Source organism: Anabrus simplex, chromosome 7 (assembly GCF_040414725.1).
Source record: "Anabrus simplex isolate iqAnaSimp1 chromosome 7, ASM4041472v1, whole genome shotgun sequence".
Lineage (NCBI taxonomy): Eukaryota > Metazoa > Arthropoda > Insecta > Orthoptera > Tettigoniidae > Anabrus > Anabrus simplex.
In genome coordinates, this window is record NC_090271.1 from 99,194,313 (window position 1) to 99,219,978 (window position 25,666).

General features: G+C 43.3%; 1 protein-coding gene across 1 annotated transcript in view; it reads left to right on the forward strand.

Moving 5' to 3' along the window:
• The first annotated feature begins 654 nt into the window (after nucleotides 1–654).
• LOC136877711 (uncharacterized) overlaps nucleotides 655–25,666 on the forward strand; it is an 81,303-nt gene continuing 56,291 nt past the window's right edge. The window contains exons 1-4 of the mRNA XM_068228713.1: nucleotides 655–666; nucleotides 804–971; nucleotides 8,281–8,403; nucleotides 12,725–12,828. Of these exons, the coding sequence (XP_068084814.1) occupies nucleotides 655–666; nucleotides 804–971; nucleotides 8,281–8,403; nucleotides 12,725–12,828 (407 nt within the window). The remainder of the gene's footprint in view (nucleotides 667–803; nucleotides 972–8,280; nucleotides 8,404–12,724; nucleotides 12,829–25,666) is intronic.

Sequence of the window (25,666 nt, forward strand, 5' to 3'; positions counted from 1 at the left end):
ACTGGCCTTGCTGAAAGGGTTGTAAGGTTTATTTTTTCCAGAATTCTCTTTGGGAAGCTTTGATCTGAATTGAGTTTTTCTCCTTGTTATGCTACAAAATACTCTCACAGTCGGCATTGTTATGTGAAAGAGATAAAATAAAAAGCATTACATTACAGATTCTGTCGTATTTAATAACACTACCAGCTGACAGCACCTGCCTTGCCAGTGTCCACTGAACATCAATTCTTTCCAGCTACTTACAGAATAAGAAAAAAACCTGGGATTTTCAGAAAATACAGGAATACTAAATCTATTCTCAAAATCGACAGAGAAGTCTGTTTGGAAAACTGTGATCTGTGGGCTTATGTAATTTCCATGATCTAACTTTCTATGTTCTTTCGCCGTGATTTTAAAGTTCCGTCCTGTCTGAATTACGTAAACAGAGTTACAATAACCGCACTTTTATTTTTTTTACTGATGGTATACTTTGTTTTTCGACAATGTTCAGAAATAAGATCTACATTTAAACGTTACGAAACGTTTGTAGCAGAGTTCCTAGTTTTTCAGAAACTGGGCCCTAGTACAGTAGAGGGCTTGTTCATTTGTTCAGAGGTTTTAAAATATGTTTCCTATTTTATGTTTGATATTTTTATACACCTTAATGTGTAAGACATGACTCTGCAGGTAACAAAACTTAGCATGTCATTTTTGTTGTATTTATAGGCCGATAATGACTTTCAATAAAGTTGAAACTCAAGTACCTGAAATGGAATAAAACGTGGTAAAAACACATCTAAAACCAATTACTTCGATGTTGGCAGGTGTTGGCTAGCATATGCCTCGGACTACTTATGGACGCTATGATGAACGGCGCTTTACCTCAAAAACCGACGATAGGAATCAGCTGTATCGTATCTGGCGCCTACATCATCATAAACGTGGTTCTCATCCTCACCTACGCCTTGGGGCAGCAACTACCGTGCTGTGTGGTAAGTATATCTACACTACAAAGTCTATTACATTAACGTACATTTCGCCCACCTGACTTCACAGCAAACTTCTCAGCCATATGTATCGAACAAGACACACACAGTTCAGTCTTCGTGGTTATACTTGAGGACAAAACGTGACGGCCTCAGTTCCTGGAAGCGAGCTGGAAGCTAGCAGTCAATCACACCCTGCACCCTGCTGAGTTAACGAGTTCTAAGTGATCCTTATTTGGAGTGGAGAGGTTGCCAAACAACCTTCCGCCACACTCTCTTCAGTGTTTACTCTTCCCTCGAGTCGAGTAAGGTGTAGTGATCCTTTTAGCATTATTTATAGTAATATAATAATACCGTTATTAATAAATAACTCAGTTTACATCGAAATGACAAATATTGAAGTACATAAAATATTTTATTTTTGCTCTGGCTCTTCTGATGCTAATGAAGTAGACGATTTGGCAACTCCGGTTAGAGTAGACGTAGTAAATCCTGTAAGCCGCTAATAGACACCGGGCTGCCGGCGGAGAGTAGTGGTGTGAGGCGAGGTCGTCATGTTTTATCCCCAAGTATACCACCTTTGATCAATCTATTTTTTTCCAATATCGACAGTGTTATGTCTCTGGGGTCTGTGCAGTCTTCATTTTCCTATCCTTCATGGTCCTACGCTTTATCATCCAGCAGGTGACGGCATAAAACAATTTCATTCTTATTTGTGTATTAATTAGATGTGGTGGTGGTGATGATGATTGCTGTTTTAAGAGTAAGTAGAACGAGGGAACTATCCTCTATAAACACTAAACAGTGAGAGAAAAACGAAGGGGTCTGACACTTCGAAAAATGAAGGTATCGGACAAAGAAAGACAAGGACCACGAAGAGCATGAAAATGAAAGACTCCCTAGGCCTCAAATACTCTGACACCGTCGGGGTCGGAAAAGAACGAGATCTGACCAAGGGAGGTCGGATAGGAGAGATGAAAGTCAGGAGCCTGAAACAAGTAAGTGAAACCAATGAGAGGACTCATTTAAGGGCCCCACTACAACCCCTTTTAGTCGCCCCTTGCGACAAGCAGTGAATACCGTGAATGTTATTCTACCACCCCCACCACACAGGGGTGACTGTGATTGTGGTTTACTAAAACAAGAGTAGATTTGGGTGACCATTTGCAAATATGATTAAATCATCAAAACATAGATGTACTTGTCCATGACTATTTCGCTCCATGCACGGCTTTCTTCACTGCCACTGCGCTTTTGTTACCTGCTGAGGCCGGGGCTGATACAGAAGAATGTGGAGTATTATGTCTGTGGAGTCTGAATATCATTGTCTACTTACTCTTGTTTTAGCTTCACCGATTGTTTACGATCTTCTAGTGTTACTTAACCCCGACGGTTGGCGGGGTTATGCTGAACTGTCCACTCTGGGAAAGGGGGGAGGGGAGGAGTTTCGAGCAGATTTCAGAGAGATATCGTAACACAGGTGTTTACATACCGTGCATCTCATTAAAATTATTTAAAATTCATTTCACACACTAAAAAAGAAAACACATGAGCCCTAGACCAATAATTCGAGTAATTAAATAATTGCTAACCCTAGACCATCAGTGCGAATAATTAAGAAATATGACTAGCCCTGGACAAAGAATAATAGTAATTAACAAATGATGACAATATAGTACGAGTAATTAACAAGTTATGACTATGTCCTATTAAATCTTGCATGTCTTCATTTCGAGAATCGATTAACAAAACTAAAGCAAATAAATTCACAAGAGGTAGACGGTCTACACCTTACCAAAACTGTAACAAAAGACACGATTAAGCAAAGAACTTCATAAAAGGTAGGACGCTCTACATTTTAAGAAAATGGTAACAGAAGACATGATTAAGCGCCGTGCCCTAGTAATGAAAGTCGCGTGCAATATATATATAATATTACTAGCTGATGTACCCGAGCTTCGCTACGGGATTCTCAGAAAGACTGTGGTTTTCCTAACTAGCTGTACAGTTAACTTAGGCCATTACAAAAACGTCAGTAGGAATGTAAGGATTAAAAGCAATGTTATCATATAAATCGGCTCCATGGCTAAATGGTTAGCGTGCTGACCTTTGGTCACAGGGGTCCCGGGTTCGATTCCCGGCAGGGTCGGGAAATGTAACAAGCATTGGTTAATTTCTCTGGCACGGAGGCTGGGTGTAGATGTAGTCTTCATCATCATTTCATCATCATCATCATCATCATCATCATCATCATCATCATCACGACGTGCAGGTCGCCTAAAGACGTCAAATCAAAAAAGACCTGCACCTGGTGAGCCGTACAGTGCTCGGATACTCAAGGCACTAAAAGCAATACGCCATTTCATCATATAAAATACTCGCTCTAATGAAAAACCGAGCATTTTCTCACTTTTAACGAACAGTACTACGATGCCGATCTAACAGTCCAAAGTTCCAGTGCTGGAATGACCACGCCGCAGACAGCCGTAAACACTCCTCTGCCACTGTTCCGTCGAATATACACACTGCCCATTCCAATCAGTGCCCCAGAGTAGAGACCGAAAGCTGGAATGCTATGATGAACCACTTTGTTACGTACCAGTAGTATCAGAAAATTTATGAATCAGAGGAATGGCATGCTTAAGAAGAAAGTTATCTAACTCCCAGCTACTTCCCGCCAATATGCAGGCAGGCTGTTACACTCGGTACGACCAGGCGAGTTGGCCGTGCGGTAAGGGGCGCGCAGCTGTGAGTTTGCATTCGGGAGGTAGTGGGTTCGAAAACCAATGTCTACAACCCTGAAGATAGTTTTCCGTGTCCTCCCATTTTCACACCAGGCAAATGCTGGGCTGTACCGTAATTAACGCCAGGGCCGCTTCCTTTCCAATCCTATCCCATCGTCGCCATAATACCTATCTGTATCGGTGCAACGTAAAGCAAATTCCAAAAAACAAAAAACAAAAAAAAAACAGTATACAGCAGTGATCCCTTCTATCGGACATGACTGGCAGCAGAAGACACAAAGCACATCACAATAAACAATGGTCAATGTAATGTTATTGTTGTTCAATGTTATGAGCTTTCTGTATTGTAGGTCTTCACATTTTGTTTTCTTTCGACTCTGTGATATTAGGGAGTCTTACGAAATTATTTATAGCGCAGACTGTAGTTCCTTATTCTCCGACTTTACATGACGATTTTCATTATTCTGTTTACCCATTATCTCGTGACTTGGGGCTGATATGGACTTAGCAACAAAAGTACAAATTCTTGAATATCTCTGTTATCATAACCGGTACGGTAAAAATCTATAAGACATACATGATCGGAAATTTGATACTATATAACTTTAGTAATGTAGTATTTGTCGATAGGACCACTAATAACACAAATATTTGAGAATTACATTTTAGGCCTTCCCCTAAACTACCATTCCACTCAGCGTGAATAAAATTATTTATGGCCTAGATTGTAGAGACTTGTTTCCCGAATTTGCATACCGATTTTCATTTAGATAGGACCACTAAAAAAAAAAAAAATTGAGAATGTGAGTTTAAGCCTTCCCCTAAACTGCCATATCTTTCAGCGTGAATAAAATCATTTACGGTCTAGATTGTAGCGACTTATTTCCCGACTTTGCATACCGATTTTCATTAAGATAGAACCACTAATGACAAATATTTGAGAATTAAATTTTAGGCCTTCTCATAAACTACCATTTCTCTGAGCGTGAATAAAATTATTTATGGCCTACATTGTAGCGACTTATTCTCGGACACTACATACCAATTTTCATTAAATTATCTTCAGCCGTTTTCTTGTGATGCGTGTACATACATACATACATACATACATACATACATACAGACAGACAGACAGACAGACAGACAGACAGACAGACAGACAGACAGACAGACAGACAGACAGACAGAAATTACGGAAAATTAAAAAGTGCATTTCCTTGCTACAATGGACACGACCGATACAGAAATACCATCCCTTATAAATTATGAGCAATGTACAGACAGAACTTTAATTTTATATAGGTCCTATATAGATTTACTAATGGTCATCCAAACCAAGAGGAGTGGCCGCGCGTGATAACGCGCTACGGCTACGGGGCCAAGATCTGCATCCGGGAGACGCGTGGGTTCGAGCCCCACCATCGGCTATCCTGAGAATAGTTTTGTTTGGTTTCACATTTTCATTTCCAGGCAAATGCCGGGGCAGTTCTTATTAATACGCCACAGCCGATTCCTTCCGGCTGCTTACGAAATTTAATTCACTATCATTCATTTCATCTTCATTAGCTCCTGAACTGAGGTTGGCGTCAGGATGGACGTTAAATCTCGCCTCATCCCCGACCCGTATCAGGAAATGGGACTAAGGGATAGACAGGTGAGCGTTACAAAAACATGATAGTGCAACGCGGATGGCCTCCACGCCCGCCATTTCGATCTCCGACTTTGGGTCAGTTGCTTCCGAAAATAACATCGACCCCATAACCCGACTATGTGTGTATGTTCAGTCTTCAGCCCTAAGGCTCGCTGGATCCTCATCAGCTCCGCCATCAGCTGTCATAGATGGCCTAGGCATCACTGAAAAGGCGTACTAGGGAAATGAGGAGTGAGGTAGATTCCTGTTGCTTTCCTCACCGAGCCAGAAGTTGCTATTACATATCAGTCATCCATGCCCACTGAAATGCATGCACCAACCGACCCTATGAGCAACATTTTCACACCATTCATAGCAGGGACTGGCTGCAGAAGGAATGGCATTACTAGCATCGCTCATACCTCAGTCACTTTCATATTGTCAAAGCCAAGTATAAGACAGAGATCAATGAAAGTAACAAAATTACTCTAGCCCATACCAGAATACATAGTGCACTGTAAACACTACGCCCTGCCAGCAAAGGCAAAACACACCAACAATGTCAATGAGTGGAATTTTGTGCACTAGTCTGGTAATTCTCAAATGACCAATACCTTTTGTTATGATAGTTCACAATCCATTTAAGACTAAACCAAGTCTCGTTCTGTTGAGAAGAAAGGAACGGGCTTCGGAGGATGACGAGGTTTTATAGGCCAAGAACTTCATTAATCAACAGCAGATGTACGCAGTTTTTGACAAAGAGTTAGTAAAGAATAGAGATAACATTAGCGAAAGTTTGATTCGCGGACTTTCTCGTGAATCGTTTCATACTCATCTCTTGAAAAGCTTATGTCTATATAGTGAAGTTTGCGATGGACAAAATTGCACTTACTTGATTCGTACGGGAAGAGCAGGCCTGGACATTTCCATAAAAGCAGTGAAATATGTGTAACAGCAGTCTACAAGTACATGCACACTCCTCACACCCACCTCAGCCTCACCATCGCTCTGTCTCCACCTCGAACCCAGCTCCTCTTCTCACCCCAAATCCTGCCCTGCCAAGTTTCGACAACTCCACCCTCCTCAACTTACTCCTTATCCAAGTACTCTCGTCCCTTAACCAGCCCATGCCAAGCCGCCAGCTAATTATTAGCTAATCCCCCGCCCCCCCGCTCACACACCTCCCTGCTCCAAGAAGTCAACTCTTCATCACACCCCCTGTAACACCTGCACCCCTTGGACTCCCGTAACTTCCTCCTATAATTATGTCCAATCTTCAAAATCACTTATGAAGCAACATTGGGAATGGTCACTTATTGGATGGGTGACCATCCACCTGATGTTGCCTCCCCCCTCTTCGTTGGACTCTAACCACAGAGTACCAACGACCCCCCCACTAACCCCTGCCCTACTAAGGGCACCTCTGGCCCCACCTGGGGCCCAGGCCATACCCTGGTCAGTTCGATCCCCACACAACTATACCAGTTCACCTACAACCGTTATGTCCCTACTAACCAAATTATGAAATAGCACTCAAGGCCTGAAACATTGGTCGACGGGCTAAAATCACTCATTGGTCCCTCGGGACCTCTAAGAAGCTGGTCTGAAAAAGAGAAATGTTTAAAACTGGCTTGAAATTAAATGAATTTTGTATTTAGTGAACTGTAACGAATTAACGCCCTCTTCTTCTCATCTTCCCCCTTTCTGTTTTCTGCAGCCCATTTTCATACCAGGGAAATGGTGGGGCTGTACCTTAATTAAGGCCACTTCCTTCCCACTCCTAGCTCTTTCATATTCCTTCCTCGCCATAAGACTTATCTGTGTCGGTGCGACTTAAAGCAAGCTAGTTACTTTACGTCGCACCGACACAGGTCTTATGGCGACGATGGGACAGGGAAGGGCTAGGAGTGGGAAGGAAGCGGCCGTGGCCTTAATTAAGGTACAGCCCCAGCATTTGCCTGGTGTGAAAATGGGAAACCACGGAAAACCATTTTCAGGGCTGCCGACAGTGGGGTTCGAACCTACTATCTCCCGAATACTGGACACTGGCCGCACTTAAGCGACTGCAGCTATCGAGCTCGGTGAAAGCAAGCTGTAAAAAAAACTCTTGTTCTCTTCAGACCCCAACGGTATTAAGTTCGCGAGGCCAAGGGCTTTTTTCATATTCATTTCTGCGGATACCGTCATTTGAAGCGTTGAATTATTTCCTTTTTTCTCTTCTGATCATCGTTTAGAAAGAGATATTATCTAGTTGTATCTCCCCTTAAAAATGTTCATGTAAATATGTCATCCAAATTCAAGCTTTTGTACTGGTGGGAAGAATTTCATCTACACTGTTGCTCCTGGAAATGTTTACGCATGAGAATTTGAACTACAGTATATCAATATTAACAAGCAGTTGATACTCTACTCATGACAAAATTTTCTCGAAGACACTGACACCCCTGCAACCTCTGGTGTATTTTTGTACGGTGGTGGTGGTGGTGATGGTGGTGATTATTGTTTTAAGAGGAAGTACAACTAGGCAACCTTCATCTACATAACAGTATTCAGAGAGAAAATAGATGGGATCCGACACTTCGAAAAATGAAGGTATCGGCCAAAGGAAGACAAGGGCCACGAAGGGCGTGAAAATGAAAGACTCCCTTGCCCCCGGAAACCTAATAGCGTCGCGGTCGGAAAAGAACAAGAGTTGACCCAGGGGGATCGGATAGGATAGATGAAAGTAGGGGAGCCTGGCACAAGTAAGTGGAAGCAATCCCACGACTCAGCTAAGGGACCCATGGTCGCCAACCCACGCTTCCACGTTCAGAGCCCCCGAGGCCCCTTTTAGTCGCCTTTTACGAGAGACAGGGAATCCCGTGGGTGTTATTCTACCGCTCCCACTCACAGGGGGATATATCTTACTACCATTGTGGTTTCTGCTATGTTCCATGTGCAGTCAACCTTGTTCAGCGCCATCGGTGGGCTGCTCTATTTGATGTCGGGTAGGGCTATGATCAGCTCCTGGGACGACTCTGTGCTCTACGAGACCGAGCTGTATGCTTTGATAGCCAAACGTCAGGTAAGTATGTAACCATCATCATCATGTTCCTTAGTATCTTAAAGATGAAGCTTCTACGGTCTGTTGAACAACTAGTATGGTCTTCGTCCAAGTCGGACCGTGACGTTATTCTATGTATAGTTGGGACGGGCAACCGATTCTCAGCCGCCAGTAAAGAAAACGGCAAATGTTCGATCTCCTGGCCCCTCGCCACCAGCAGAGTATTACCGTATTACCGTGAGGCTTTGCCACCACCTCTCCGTAATAAGCTCACCGGACAAAAATATTAATCACCCTAGTGCGCACGCACAGATGGATCGTTAAGCCTGTATAGATGGCGCAGCGAACGAGTCCCATTATCAACCGCAGTAGCGATCAGTGAGACATTGATGCTTCAAGCAGACAATGTACGTCAACTTGGGTAGATATAAGAATGTGACAGAGTGAAAAAAAAGGGACAATCGTGTTTGGCCGTGCCCATGGCGTGAAGTTGCTGGATTTGTTGGTGTTTCGCAGCGGACTGTTCAGCGTGTCTACAAGCAGTGGTGCACTACACGTGGCCACGAAACACGACGTCAGAAATGTAGTCGGAAAAAGATCCTAGCTGAAAGGGACCGAGACGCGTTTCACGGCTTGAGAATCAAAATCGCTTCCAAACCCGACAGGAATTGCTACAGTCAGTGAACGAAGATCCATCCCAACCGGTTAGCAAGGGAACATTGCGACGGGAACTGCAAGCAATGAACATTCGGAGTCGGTGACCTCGCAAGAGGTCATTGCTCACACAGGCACATAAAGGTGCGCGTCTTCAATGGGCTAGAAATCATCGAACGTGGACAGTAGCTGACTGGCGGAACGTAATGTGGTATGGCAAATCACATTTTTTCCTGTATTTCAATAACGCACGCCGTCGAGTGCACCGAAGGCCAAATAAAGGATTTCATCCTGGATTTATGCAAGGTCAAGTTCAAGCCGGAAGTGGGTGTGTGATGTTTTGGGCATGTTTTTCACCGCTCAATGAGGTGACCACCAACATGAACCTGAAGGTTCATCTAAACATTCTGGATGATCAGGTGTTGCCTTTCAGTCAACATCTGCATGATGAGTATGCTGTTGATAGTCCGATTTTTCAAGATGACAACAGCAAAGTTCATCGCGCTGGACGCATATGTGATGACTGGTTTTATGAACACTCCTCCACCCTGTTACATCGCGATTAGCCTGCAAAATGACCTGACATGAACCCCATTGAAATCTGTGGGACATGTTCGAAAAGCGGGTAAAACGCCGACATCAACATCCCTGCAATTTGCTGGAATTGCGGGATCGAATCCCGAGCGAGTGGCTTAACCTGGATGCGACGTACCTGCGCAAAGTTGTGGACTCACTTCCTAAATCCAGGCGGTTATCAAGTCCAGAGGCGGATTCCTCCAGGGATGACTTAATTTTTTTATCCAGTGAGCTTACATCTCCATGGTCAAACAGTGGGAATACTAGACTCTGAACAACAATTTTCTTGTGTTTCCTGGAAGGACCTCCCTCATCCCACTTAGAGAATGTAATGAAAATAGGGAGAGAGGGGGCAATTACACGCATCTAAGGCAAAACACTTGTATAAGGTACTATAATACTGGAACCAAAATTTCTACAATACTTCAGTATGATAGGAAATATAGTTAAGAATACGGAGTGTGGAATACAAGTACACAAGTATTGAAGTTCCCGAGTCTTCTATCAAAATATACAAATTGGTTTTGCGTACCATTACCCACCCATGTGGGGCAATGGCACGCATGAACTTCTTTCACCACAGAAGAGACAAACAACGTTGGTGGTGTTCCTCCGTGGCAACCCAGACACCACTTCTTCCGTGTAATCATCATTATCATCATCTTGACAAAGTTCATCATCACATATTTCATCTGACGAACTGTTGTTGCCTTGGAAAAGTACCCTCTTTGTCTTCTTCATGTTCGTGAATTTGCAACTCGAGCCTTCTTCACAATATGTATAATCGTTTCTTTCTTTTCTTTTCCAACTCCTCTAACACTGATTTTCTGGGTGTGGCTGTCAAATTTTCATAGTGCTGCTTAGGCCTAGACCTTTGTGTTTTCGCACAAAATGTTAATGCTCTGATAGGGATAGGAGAGGAATTGATACAACAATTCCGTTTTCCTTGCAGAAATTAAAGGAGGAAAGTGATGTGTGACTCGAAAAGAAGAATTGGATTCTTCACTGATGATTGCGTGTGTACAGCGAAATACTTGACCCACGTCAGGAACAAGTCCTCATTCATCCATCTTGATTTGGAGCACACGTAAATGCTTCCTGGAGGGCCTCCACCTGTTATTGCAGTGGACATCCTCACACTAGGATATACAGTATAAACATGGATGGTATATAATTACCCGTAGGATTCATGGCGAAACATACAGTAATATTTCATCCTCGTTCTAAGCTGGTCGCTGTCTAGTGTACTTACTTGCTTTTCACCTTTGCGGGCAATTATTGGAGGTGGCTTCTGGAGGTCGAAATGCTGGTTTCGTCAACGTTATAAATACGCGACGGAGGAAACAAACGTTTTTCAATGACAGTCCAGAGATTATGACAAAGTCTGTCAACTTCTGCTTCATTAAATGATAAAATTCTGCTTCCGCTAGTTGCTTCGTGCTTCCGCAGACTGAGTTCTGGGTTTCTTGTTAGAAACCTTGCGGCCAGTCGTTGCGAGGTAGCTAATTTAGTAGTGTTGTTAAAATTGTTAGAAATATTGTTCCTGACCGCAAATTCATAGGCAACATGGCGTAGTTTAATCATCGTCATGCCGTAAAATAGCCTAGTCAACTGAAGAAGGTGAGAACAGAATTGTACGCACTGAAGGGGTAATGAGACGCAGAGCCCGTACGATTACCCCTCTAGACACCTTCTGTCCTGCCATTTTATAACCGATGAAGGAAAATGGAAATCACGTGTGTATCACAAGATATCGCATTTCACATTAAGAAAACTGAAGACTTTCGAGAAAAAAAGTGGACAGTTTAGTACGTACCTTAATATAAATTCAACTATTCTGATGTAAGATGAAATAACAAAACAAATATTTCTGCACAGCACAAGAAACATAGGCAACTCAGGCTGACATTCTGCTCGCATCAACGTTATGGTGGCTCCCCATTCGATTGAAGCAGTTTACAGAATGCTTGCTACCATGGGAGGGGATTTACAGGGGTGCGTGCCATTACCCGACGCGTCTCATTGCCCCTCTTTCCCCTAATACTCTTTGACAAATTTTTGTGACCTGTTCTGACAAAAATATTATTGAATACTAGGCCTATTCCAAGTTCCTTTACATGACCACTAAATATTATTGGTATTCCACTGAACATAACACTGGATATAGATGTGTTTTTTAGTTTAGCGTATGATTTGGAAGTAGCAATTATGATGGCTTACGATTTTGATGGGTTCACTTTCAGGCAGTCTGGTAGTCAAGTCATTAAAATTTGCTAGGTCTTCATTTAACTTAGTAATTGCATTATTTACGTCATTTAATTCGGTTTTGTGTTAATGTATAACTGAATATCATTTGCGTATAGGTGATATATCGAAACGGCCAGCATCTCAGATAAGTTACTCATGCATAATGAGAACAGAAGCAGCGACAAAACTCCAAACTGAGCCACGACCATTTTCAGTGGTTTGCCACAAAGATGTATATTTCGGGCAGATACACGTTGCCGATGACCACTGTGATAAGAAAGTAAGAAAATGTCATCACCTTGAGCTTAGCATTTAGAACATATTCTTCTTTATAGCGACGTATAAAACGTCAATGTTAACTGGTAATGATAAGAATAATAGCATTGATTATATAATGCTAAAATGTGATTTTCTTTTAAATCCGGCATCACAAAGTAGAACAAGTCGTACTTGCAGCATTCACTAGGTATTATGTTGTTTTAAAAGGCAAACACCATGTTAATATCTTTAAAAAACAATCGCATACCCTGGACCACTACTTGCAACAGCAACTGAAGCTAAGATGAACATCCACCGGGCGAGTTGGCCGTGCGCGTAGAGGCGCGCGGCTGTGAGCTTGCATCCGGGAGATAGTAGGTTCGAATCCCACTATCGGCAGCCCTGAAGATGGTTTTCCGTGGTTTCCCATTTTCACACCAGGCAAATGCTGGGGCTGTACCTTAATTAAGGCCACGGCCGCTTCCTTCCAACTCCTAGGCCTTTCCTATTCCATCGTCGCCATAAGACCTATCTGTGTCGGTGCGACGTAAAGCCCCTAGCAAAAAAAAAAAAGATGAACATCCAAGACTATTGTTTATTTTTGCAGGTGAAAATTGTTGGTCATCTGAGCTTCCTCGCTGGACTGATGTACCTTATGGACGCGTGTTTTACAACACTGTGGGAGTCAGAAGAATTTGAGGATTTCAAAAAGTAAGTCATCTCTATGTTCATAAAACTCTATATCGACGTTGCGTTTGCAAAAACCACGATGGAAAATATTTTAGCTCAGAACTTTGGCCTTCTGTGAACCATTCTGTACACACCCCATGCACTGCCGACACACTTCGTCTCACACGAGCAGCAATTTCCCGGTTGGATGTATTGCGTTCTCTCGTGCCAATAATGGACCCTCTTTCAAACTCACTCATTTGACGATATGGTTCTCGCATACGTCTGCGAGGCATCCTGCACATCTGCTCAAATCACTGATCCATTACCTTCGGCTTATAGCGACAACGAGAGCCGCAGGAACATTTTACGTCGGTAGTGATGCGCCGAGATATCGATGTGAACCTTGAACCTGAGGGCCGACATGGTTCAAATGCTAATCATTTCTTTAGAACATACTAATGCACATGTCCTGTGAATATTAACTTCCTATCTCTAGTCTTTCAAGCTGTTCTGGTTTATGAACATGAGTGTACTTACTGGTTTGCAGGATTATGTGTCTTTGCATAGGGAACCATACAAAAAGATGGAAATACCAGGTGTATGCCTACGTTTTTGCCGGATTTCGTGGTAAAGAAAACACGTTATATTCAAAGGAAATTCAATTTTTGTTTATTCAAAATAATGACCATCGGCTTCTACACATTTCGCCCATCTTTCAGGTAAGTTATGAATACCATGTCAGAAAAACTGCTTGTCTTTTGCGGCAAACCATTCGTCGAGCCATTTTCTAACTTCATTGAAGTTGCTGAAGTGCTGCTCTGCAAGCGCGTGCCCTATTGATGCGAAGAGGTGGCAGATGGTGCCAGGTCGGGGTAGTATGGCAGGTGCGGAAGGATGACCCATCCAAGTGATTTCAAGGTGTCTCACTGGTTTTGCTGTGTGAAACGGCGCATTGTCGTGTAACAATATCACTGTGCCATGGCTTCTGGCCCATTCCAGTCGTCTTTCGATCAATGCGTGATTTAAATTAATCATATGTTGGCGATAGAGTTGTGCATTAACGGTTTCGCCGGGCTTCAAGAGTTCATAATACACAATACCGCTCTGCTCCCACCCGACACAAAGCATGGTCTTCTTGCCGAAGCGATCTGTTCTAATCGATGGATCGTGTTCACCGTATGTTTCTACCAGCAAACGATGACTTTCCACAGCCCATTTCTTTTGATTAAATAAGAAAAGCAATGCGTATCGCAAATGTTCTCTTTTCGAGGCACAAACGTCGCCATGATCACTGAACGATACAACACAGACGCTAGTGTTTGGCGCACTCAACTTGTGTGTGTTGGTAGATTAATGTCAGATGAGCAAACTGCCGTATGTGTCAAATTCATACGCTGCGTACTGTTCGCTAGCGCCATCTCTTAGTGAAATCGGAAAAGACTTATGAATACACCTGGTATGATGAAACACTGTTTTCTGAGTTGCTTGAAAATATCAAGGCTGCAGCCCCCAAATTATTTTTATTAATATTTAAAGTTCGAAAATACTACTTATGTTTACATGAAGCGGTCTTTTCAGCAATACATTCCGTCCATTTTATCAGTACACTCGTTCTTCCTCTGTCCTGTAAAATCATGTCTGACAACTTCTGTTATAGTTTTCTGTGCACCAGCACACACAGCGATGGACTGTTAAATGAAATGTCTAATTAATACCTTCCTCATATAACTTCATGTTTATATGAAATATTATTTTTGGAAAGCTAGAAAGTATCAGTAAAATACTGTACAATCTCTGTACATGGAGAACATTTTCTAAAACTTGAACGATGTCACAAACTTAACCATTAATATAGCGTGGAGGACACTGGAAAATATTGTCTTTAATTTTCTCAAAATTAGCTGTTTAAGTAAAAATACTCCATTTTAGTTTAATAATATTTTAATGGGAAAAGTATCTTCTTTTCACAGAAGTGCAGAAGAATCTTCAGTTCTACATCGACAGTCATCTGTTCATTCTCGTCATTCTGGTCTGTTAGCTCCAACTCTACGTCGTCAAATTTCCAATATCTCACACCCAATTTTACGACGACAGACTTCGAATTTGATGCATCCCATTCTACAACGTCAGTCGTCCGATTTAACCCCACTCCATTATAACGCCATCAACATATGCAGAACACATCAGCGTTCTATGTATCTCTAGCGAGAAGCATGAAGAAAACTGTGTCGTCCTGTTTTGTCCTGTGTCCGAAACGAAAATACCGTAGTTAATAGAATCATGACAAGACACATGCTAAGTCAATAACATCCTCAAACAAGTGGACGTTATTTTTGCTATTGAAATATTTGAGAACCGCTCTATTTTCGTTTCGAATGTGTCCAAACCCTTGCAGTAAGTTTGTTAAAAAATGTTATGTAAATGCCATGTGACCTTTGTCTTCCGATAATAATAATCGTGAATAAAGTTTATGTTACTTAACATTTTACAGGTATACGAACATCAGAGTATTACTACAAGAATGGGTATCAGAATCAAACCAGTAATATAGGCTATTCATAATCATCTAAAATCATCCAAATCTAATCCAATCCAATCCAAATCCAATCTAATCATCCAAAATTATAAGGGGCAATCAAAAAGTTTCCGTTCAATGGCCGTACAGTCCTCAATTGGGATGTCAATCAGGCAAAATCACCATCAGCACTGAAGCACTCATCCCACCGACGCACCAAGTTGAATATCCCTGTGTGGTTAAACACTGTGTCCTGTTGCGTGAAGATTTCCGTAAACACCTGCTGCACACCCTCGTCCGATAGGCCTTTTAAAGGGGACCGAAGGTGCGATAATCACATTGAAGAAGATCATGACTATAGGCCTCATCCACCACCCGCTTATTGTCGTCCGCATTGCAGTTGTCCGCAATGGATGAGGCTGGTCCCCCAGATCAACCGGCGTCTTATGTCGAAACGCGACCTGAACGGAACTTGGTGCACCATTCCACAACGGTGGTTTTTGACAGACATGCTGCCCCATTCACAGTCATCATTCTCCAACGGATGTCTACCGGTGTTTGTCCTTCGGCAGCCGAGAACAAAATAACAGCACGCTGGTCCTGCTTGGACGCATTTGATAATAACGTTTCCACAGTTCACGTGACTGCATTTAACACACGCACTTCGGCACGGTACGGCACGACTGGCACACTAATCCCTTTGTCTATATGTCCGTACTCATATACCCGCATCGGAGTGGCGTTACACTGCACGTCAGCTGCAGCAACGCCCTCAAACGGAAACTTTTTGATAACGCCTTCAGATCCAATGTTTGAATTAATATCCACTATCTCACTACAAAGATATTGGGGGTGTGATCAGTTCAGTAGCTTAGTTGCTGGCTTCCCACTCAGAAGGCTGAGATTCGAATCCAGGTCGATTACGTGGCGTCACGAAGGGCATTCGGCCTTAAACACCCCGCCAAAACCAAAAAGTCTGGGTGGCTCCGGCTACCCTTGGAGTATATGAGATAAGTACTCACTATTACAGATACTGACGTTTTTACTGAGTGTACATTTTCATATTTATTTTTAATTTAAGCATATTGACGAACGGAGAGTTCTCAGACCAGTGTTTCAATAAGTTTTCCCCTCGAGACGAAACGCAGAATAGGAGATCACCGTTTTCTCCTCGACCGAGGTCACGCAGCTGATTGCTTGTCTCCTGTCCTGGCGCACAGGCGGCGAAATGTTCGAAGACGTCACCAAAAGCCTAAGCAACATTCAATTTTCATTAAAACTAATGCCAATACTTGGTCGGGGGAGGAAAGAGGCGGGTATAATCCTTTAGAAATAACCCTGTCACCCAAAATATTTTTATGTTGTCTAAGGAACCATCGGCATTATGGGCTGCAGCAGAATTGTGTTGGAAATACTCGTTGTTTTTCTCATCATCTGGCAACATTTGAAAGAACGGTACGAGAAGGTATGTTTGTATAGCATCATTAAAAATCATGCCCTATTATTCACTTTGCAGTTACAGCACACCGTACGCCTACGTTTTCGTCATGTAATGGAACCTCATGAATTAATCGGGGAACTATGTGTCCTCGTATCTATTGTTATGTGAAGCTACGTGAACATGCAAATGAAACCATGCCTCAACACAAGAACATGTAAACTGTGGATCAACAATGCCGTCGACAATGATTTTTTAACGTAATTACAGGAATTCACTCGTTTTTCAACGTCAATGGGCCATATTCACGCACGATAGTCACTCTGTAAGTGTTCAGTTTTAGAACTTTGGTAGAGAGACCACTATTCTCAGAGGTCCCGAGGGACCAGTAAGTGATTATAGCCCGTCGACCGTTTAGGCCTTGAGTGCTATTTCATAAGTCGAAGGTGGTAGTAACATAACGGGTGTGTGGTAGAGTGGATCTATGTAGGGGATCAAACTGACCAGGATATGGCCTGAGGAGGGTGCCCTAGTAGGGCAAGGGTTGGGGGGGACGTTGGTTCTCTACTAGTAGAGGCCAACGGAGAGGGGGGAAGCAACATCAGGTGGAGGGTCACCCATCCATTAGGTGACCACGCCCAATGTTGCTGTCATAATTGCTAGTGTATAATTTACATAATTACTAGGAGGAAAGTTAGGGCAGTCAGAGTGAGTGATGGTGCTGTGAGAACGGTGACTGAGGAGGATAGATGAGGAGTTAAACGTCTTGAAACAGGGCGGTGTTTGGACAGGGGGGGATTAGCTAATAATTAGCTGTCGGCTTGGCATAGACTGATTGAGGGACGAAAGTAACTGGATGAGGAGTAAGTTGAGGGGGGTGGAGTTGTCGAGACTTGGCAGGGCGGGGATTTGAGTAGGAGGGGGTGCTGGGTTCGAGGTAGTGACTGTGCGGTGGTGAAACTGAGGGGGGGGGGGGATGGAGTGTGTGTACAGGTGTTGTGCGTGTTTGTAGTGTGCCTTGATTGCCTGGTTTAGGAAAGGACAGCCAGGGTAGGAGGCTGCGTGACTGCCATCGCAGTTAGCGCACCTCGCCTGTGCCTTTGGTATTGTGCAGACAGTGTGGCGGTGAGGGCCACCACATCTGTTGCATCTGGTGGCATCTGGGCATGAGGCCGCAGAATGGTTCAGTTTCAGGAAATTGTAGCACTGTGTAATGAGTGAGGAGGGGCGGGGGCGTGTAGCTGTTCGGGAGGTGTTGAGTGGTGGTGAGGGTTTTGACTGGGAGGCAGGTTTGTTACGCCTGTTCCCAGTTTGAGTGTATTTGTTTTGTGTGACCTTGCCCGGTTGGGAGATTAAAGGGGTCTCACTTCCGGACTCGGTAGATGGTGGTGGTGGTGTGAGTGTGGGAGGAGTAGTCTGTAGGTCAGGAGGGAGCGAGATGTCGGACTGAGTGGGTCTGGAGATTTTAGGAGGTAGACGGGAAAAGAGAGTTTGACTGGCTATATGGTTGACGGGTGGAGAGGCTTGAGTGAATTGATGGGTGGACTGAGGTGGATCAGATTGAGCGGCCATATCATCAACCTCGACTAGCTCTTTGCAGACAAAGTAACGAACGTTTTCGTTCTCCAGGTGGACGGTGATGTCGTAAAAGCTTTCTGGATCATTGGCGAAGATGATGATAAAGCCGTTCTTGAGTTCCTGAAGGAGCTGAATATGGTGTAGGATGGGAGTAGTGACTTTGTTCATGTGGCGACGGTGGGTTAAAATAGCAGACTTATCATTAGGTGCAATGGTATGAGGTAATGGGATGGAGAACTTTGGTAGCCGTAAGGACGAAGCTTTTGAAATACCAACTTGCTGCGCAACACGTGCCAGAGATGTATTAGGAGAGCGTGCAAACATTCACCGATTTCGCCAATTTTGTCCTGCGTCAGAACACTTCGCTTCGGCTACGGAATTTTAGCGTTTAGTGATCTCGTTGTTCTGTTTATTAACAAGAAGCCAAATTTCTCTACCTGGAACTGGAACAACTCAGTGGGAATTCAAATGGGGAATTTCAACTGAAACTGTCTACACACCTCTCTACACGAGTCAGTTTTCACATAGGGCCTATGTGTCGTTCATAAAAACTCTTATGTTGATGATGATGATGATGATTATTATTATTATTATTTGTTGTTTAAAGCGGCCTAACATCCAGGGTCATCGGCCCCTCGTGGTACGAAGTGAGACGAAATGTATTGACAATTTAAAAGTCCAAAATTCAAAACGCGAGGACGAAGAATGAATGGATGCATAGCCTATGAAGTTAAAACTATCCGTGGATCCGACCCGAAATGCGCCAGATTCCCAGAAACTAGCGTTACAATGGTATTACTGACCAAGAGACTGAAAGCACAATACTGATGATGATGATGCGTGTAGTCTAAAAGGGTCAAAAATCCAGGTCATCCGCCCCTCATAATGGTACTTATCGCTAGGAAAGTAGAAGCATGGTATTTGTCATGTTGCGGTACTAATCAAAAGTAGCGTAGACTCGCGGTATTCCACACATTATGGTACTTCTCACAGGTAATGTAATGCGCACACGTAACAGAGATCTATGGTGTTCCTCACATTGCGGCGCCATTTACAGGCAACGCAAACCTACAATATGGTGTTCCTCACATAAGTGTACTAACCACAGGGACTTGTACTATCCCATGGTGTTCCTCACATAGTGGGTACTAATCATAGGCAAGACAGAACCATGGTGTCGCTCACAGAGTGGTACTAATCACGGGTACTGTAAAACCCAGCCAGAAGCACACACTGTCGCTACTAATCACAAACATTGTGTACCTAACATAGTGGTAATACACGGAAGTGAAAGCGACCCATGGCGTTCCCTGCGTGATGGTACTAATTTAAGTAGTCTCATGGTTTTAATTCGATCATCCCTTGGTCACCCCTTTTAGTCGCCAGGCAGGGGACACCGTGGGTGTATTCTTCGTCTGTGTCCCCCACCCACAGGGGTTGTGCGTTTAGTCCGCGAGAGCTATTTCATTTCGCTCAAGTCCGCCGGCAAGCCGGTTAGGACCTCCCTATCCGCCACCTGGGACGCGCCACGAGGGAGTATCACCTCTCCCCCTGCTACGCTAGCGTAGTAGGTTCGTGGAACTCAATGTTCAAGAGTGAACTTTTCGGTTGCCATTGCAATACAGTCAAAACAGTTTTGTCGCCATATCGCTTTTAATGACAATGGCGTATTGGATATAACGGCGAAGTCTAACGGCCCCATCCAAACCCTATAAACACTGTATTTAAAAATCGCTTATTGCGACATATCGGATACACCGGCGTATATTTATCACATTTTCGGAGAAAAATTCCTCTCGGTCCCACTTCATAAATACTGTATTGTAAATATAGTACTTATTTCACTTACGTTTTTTTGAAGTTTTAATTTTATTTGTTAACTAACCACGAATAACTGATAGGGACACGAGTGGGGAACTGAGAACTTCCAGGGAAAGTTTCAACATGCCTCCTTGCCAAAGGCAACTACCGCTTCGCATGTAGGGGCTGTTCCGGTCAAGCTATCAGCTCCGTATGTTATAAGAAGAATCTCATAGTTATTTGAAAAATCAAAATAGCGGTTTCAATACGACGTCTATCTTTGCATGGGAAGCGAAGAAATATTTGAAGAGCCGAAATATCATGAAAATTGCATTAAATAATACGTGGATATTTAATACTGCCTTTGCTGGCAGGACCTAGTGTTTACAGTGCACTATGTCTTCTGGTGTAGGCCAGAGCAATTTTGTTACTTTCATAGATCCATCTTTGTCTTATCCTTCGCTTTGACAATATGAAAGTGACTGAGGTATGAGCGATGCTAGTAACGTCAATCCTTATGCAGCCAGTCCCTGCTATGAATGGTGTGAAAATGTTGCTCAAAGGGTCGGTTGGTGTATGCATTTCAGTGGGCTTGGCAGACTGATATGTAATAGCTACTCTGGCTCGGTGAGGAAAGCAACGGTAAACTACCTCACCAGCGGAATCGCTGACGGACTGAACATACATACCTGCCTACTGTCATTTCTTGATGGATACAGTACTTTTGCATCAATCTCTTGGCACAGGCCAGAGTAAAGTGTAGCTTCCACCGAAGTCCCAGTCAACATCCATGGCTGTGACAATATGGAAGCTGCTGGGGTATGGGTAGTGCTGAGTAATGACATTCAGAGCATGACTAGTGCATCTGAGTGTTATTGAAGGTGCTGCTCACAGGGTCAGTTGTGCTGCAATAGTACTTTCTGACCTAGTGAGAAAAGCAATGGCAAACTACCTCAATCCTCATCTTGCCTAGTACGCCTCATTTTGGTGCTGCCATTGGTTTTTGGGGTTTCCTTATAACCGCATAACCTTTGGTGGTGCTATTTGAGGATCCAACCAGCCTCTGGGCTGTTGACTTAACGGACAGACATGTTCAGGTAGATATTTTGTCTACCACATATTCCCGTTTCTTGACAGAGGGCCGGGCATGAGGGGAGATGAATTTATCTGGCATGTTGAGGAGCTAATGAATGATGGTGAATGAAATGGGGTAAGGAGGTGGAAGGAAACGGAAGTGAAAATGGGAAACCACAGAAATCCATTCTCAGGACGAAGTTGTGACACTTGCACGGAAAACCAGAAACACGGGAGGGGAAGGCCCACCCGGTAAATGGAATTCATTGCTACAGTTGATACCTGTGTGACAACTAGTGTTCCGTGTTGAACTGGTGATAATTGCTCTGCAGCTATGGAGTTCACTGAGACAACCTTTGTTGATTTACGACGGACATCAGTATATTGTGGACTATACCAATAAAGATCAAATGACTTATTGGCGGTGCGTATATTTCAAGAAAAGTAAATGTAAAGGAAGAATAACAACGAAAGATAATACAGTTTTAGGCGAGACAAGTCATGTTTGCATTCCGGGCGACGCGGCGAATGAAGTGAAAAAAAAGGTGTAGTAAATGCAAAAAAAAAAAGTGCAAGGGAAACAGTATGATTTCAACAGTTTACACCGAAGAAGTAGGCCAGCTTTTCAATAGAGGCTATAACCTTGTGACATCGCTGCCATCACATAGAAGTGCCAAACAATCATTACATCGTATCCGACGGAAAAGAATGGAACCTACAAAAGACCCGATCGATTCTGGAGGTGTAATAATACAGGAAAGACACATAGCAATGAACGACGGTGGAAAATTCCTACTTGAAGACGACAACAGGGGGCTTAAAGTCCGAATATTAGTGTTTGCCAGCGAGAAAGGAAAATTTGCTTTATCAAGTTGCTCTTCCTTCTTTGTCGACGGGACCTTCAAAAGTTCAAGCAAGCAGTTTGGGCTGTTACTTAACATCCACGCCGATCTTGCAAGTTCTTGGGAAGAAACCAACACGATACCAGCTGTCTACGCGCTGTTACCAAACAAGAAACCGGACACATTATGCTCGTTTCTTAGAAGCTGTTAAAAACAACGTACTAGGATGGAACCCTGTGACACGTATTATGGACTTCGAAATCGCCATCGTCCAATCAGCTAAAACACTGTTTCCTCAAGCTGAGATTTTTGGTTGCAACTATCATTTTAATCAATGTATATGGAGGAAAGTACAAGATTGTGGCCTTGTTTGCGTACAGGGAAAATGAAGGAATGGAACTTCATATTCGAATGTGTTCAGCACTAGCGCTCATTTCCCTAGAAATGATTGATAATGGTTGGCTATGTATTCAGGAGAGCTCGCCTGAAAATTAGAATCTACAGGTGTTTTACGACTACGTCGTTGGTCAATGTCTGGATAACGAGTACATGCCAAGGAATATGTGGAACTGCTGTGGAAGGCGGCATCGGACCAATAACGTTTCTGAAGGCTGGAACCAAAGAATAAACAGTTTAATTTCGAGAACGCACCCGAATGTATATTCGCTGATCAAGACTCTTCGAGATGACGCGGAGTACTACGGTCACCGATTTGTCAGGATAGCTTTGAATATCGATGGGAAGAGAAGGAAGAAACCAGCAGTAAAGATCGATGAGAGTATTTCAAAGGTCTTATAAATACTTGAAGTTGATGGCAAACTAAGATCATTCCTAGTTTGTGTTGCTTACGCTCAGAAACTGCAGTGAAACTACCCTGGAATATTACAGGATTTGTAAATCATGCAAATATTGTAAATATAGAAATATTCTGAATCATGATTAATAAAGAGAAAACGTGACAATGAAAGATCACTGCATAACAATGCAAATATCTTGAATCAGCACTTTAAAAATAATAAAAAACTTGACGAACTTCCATAAAGTGAAAAAAATATATGTATGAGGAACGCAAAGAGACTACCTCCCCGTGGTGTTCCCTGGAAACGGCGCTAAGTCAGCTAAATGTCTCTTACAATGTATAAAATTAACCAGAAAAACAAACCCCATGGTGCAACAGCCCTTGAAGGGCCTTTGTCTACCAAGTGACCGATGCTCAGCGCGAAGGCCTGCAGAACACGAGGTGAGGTATGGTCAGCACGACGAATCCTCACGGTAGTTATTCTTGGCTCTCTACACCAGCGCCACTATCTCGCTATCAGATAGCTCCTCAATTCTAATCTAATCACCTCGAACCAGCCCTCAGATTCAGGTAAAAATTCCTGACCTGGCCGGGAATCGAATCCGGAGCTTCCGGGTAAGAGGCTGGCACGCTACTCCTTACACCATGGGGCTGGCATTTATAAAATTAACGGTTACTTATAGATTGCATCTAAATTCACTACCATGATTACCAGAGCTAGGATTTTTGGTGACATGTCATTTTTTAATTGATTCTAAATAGACATTGCTGACTTGTATAGAAATCCTTATCACAGTTCCCACATTGTAGAAATGCTAATTACCGAGAAAGTGGCCGTGCGGTTAGAGTCGCGCAGCTGTGAGCTTGCATTCGGGAGATAGTGGGTTCGAACCCCACTGTCGGCAGCCCTGAAGATGGTGTCCGTTGTTTCCCATTTTCACACTAGGCAAAATAATGCTGGGGCTGTACCTTAATGAAGGCCACGGCGGCTACCTTCCCAATCTCCCACCCTTCCGTCGTCAAAAACCTTCGATGGCTTAGTGCGACCTTAAACAAATAGCAAAAAAATGCTAATTTATTAGGTCATTTTTTGTCATTTTTTTCCATTTTGTATTATGTCATTTTATAAAGTTGTAAGTCATTATGCGGTCATTTTATGGAATTTATTGTCCGGCTCCATGGCTAAATGGTTAGCGTGCTGGCCTCTGGTCACAGGGGTGCCGGGTCCGATTCCCGGCAGGGTCGGGAAGTTTAACCATAATGGGTTCTGGGTTCGTTCCGCTGGCATGGGGGCTGGGTGTACGACCCGCAGGTCGCTTACGGGAGTCAAACCAAAAAGACCTGCACCTGGCGAGCCGAAGACTATTTTATACTTTTTGAGTCATTTTCTTACATGTTGAAGTATTTATGCGTGTGGTATTGGATTTCCAGGAGAGGCCAGTATTTATGTGCATTTTCGTCAAAGTACATATCAAATTAAATTAGGTATCCAAAATTTATGTTAGTATGACTATTCTACTTCTGAATCATCAGGTAGAGTGAAAGCTCCATGCAAGTGTCACCATCCTACTTCTGAATCATCAGGTAGAGTGAAAGGCTCCGTGCAAATGTCACTCCATGGAAGTGTTCCAACCCCCTCAGGACAGCCGACGGTAGGGTTCAAACTCGCACGTCACCAAAATGTAGATATTATAACAATATTACAAGACTTCTGGCGTAAATGCTTAGAGAATTTAACAGAAGTGACAATTTATTTCGATTTTTTAAAAATCAGTGTCATTTTTAAGTAGTCTACAGTATAGTTTTAATATTAATGTTGAAGAAATTCCCAAACATTCGAAGTAGCGGCTTTAAAATTGTGTATTTTATGAACAATTTTACAGCTGCAAATCGAAAAATGAATTCTTCTCCTCCCTGGCCTTTTTCTAATGTATTGGGGCCGGCACTGGAAGGGTTTTATGGATTTGACCCAGTTTTACGACCGGATGCCCTTCCTAACGCCAACACTATGTGAAGGGATGTATTCACTATTGCGTGTTTCTGTGGTCGTTAGTAGTATCATGTGTTGTATGTAGACGAAAAGAAATATGCTGAGACGGACACTAACACCTAGTCCCCGGGACATAAGAATTAAAGCAGTTAAAATCGTCGACCCGACCGGGAATCGAACGTGGGACCCTCGGAACCGAAGGCCACTGTGCTGATGGCATGTTTTAAGAAGAAGTACAATTGGGCAACCATACTCTATATAACACTAATCAGAGGAAAAAATGGAAGGGATTCGACACTTCGAAAATAAAGGTATCGGCCAAAGGAAGACAAGGGCCACGAAGGGTGCAAAAATGAACGAATCCCTAGGCCTCGGAAACCTAATACCGTCGGAGTTGGAAAAGAACAAGCGTTGACCAAGGGAGGTCGGATAGGATAGATGAAAGTGAGGAGCCTGACACAAGTAAGTAGAAGCAATGCCAGACCTCAACTAAGAGCCCCGTGGTCGCCAACCCACGCTCCCAAGTTGAGAGCCCCTGGAGCCCCTTTTAGTCACCTCTTACGATAGGATGGCCATGGGTGTTATTCTATCACCCCCACCCACAGGGGGACCACTATGCCGACCAATCAGCCGAAGAGCCGGACCAAACTGGGAATAAATTCGGTAAGCGTAGCCTAAGTTTTATAGCATTTGAAATGGTACAAATCTTGTTCAAAAGTTGGCAGCCTTGTACACCGCTCGATCACGTCGAGCGCGAGAAGTCCGCGAGAAAGAAACAAACGATAGTGAAATCGTGTCTAGATGTCTGCGCCGAAAACAGACTGCAGACAGTGAACTTTTG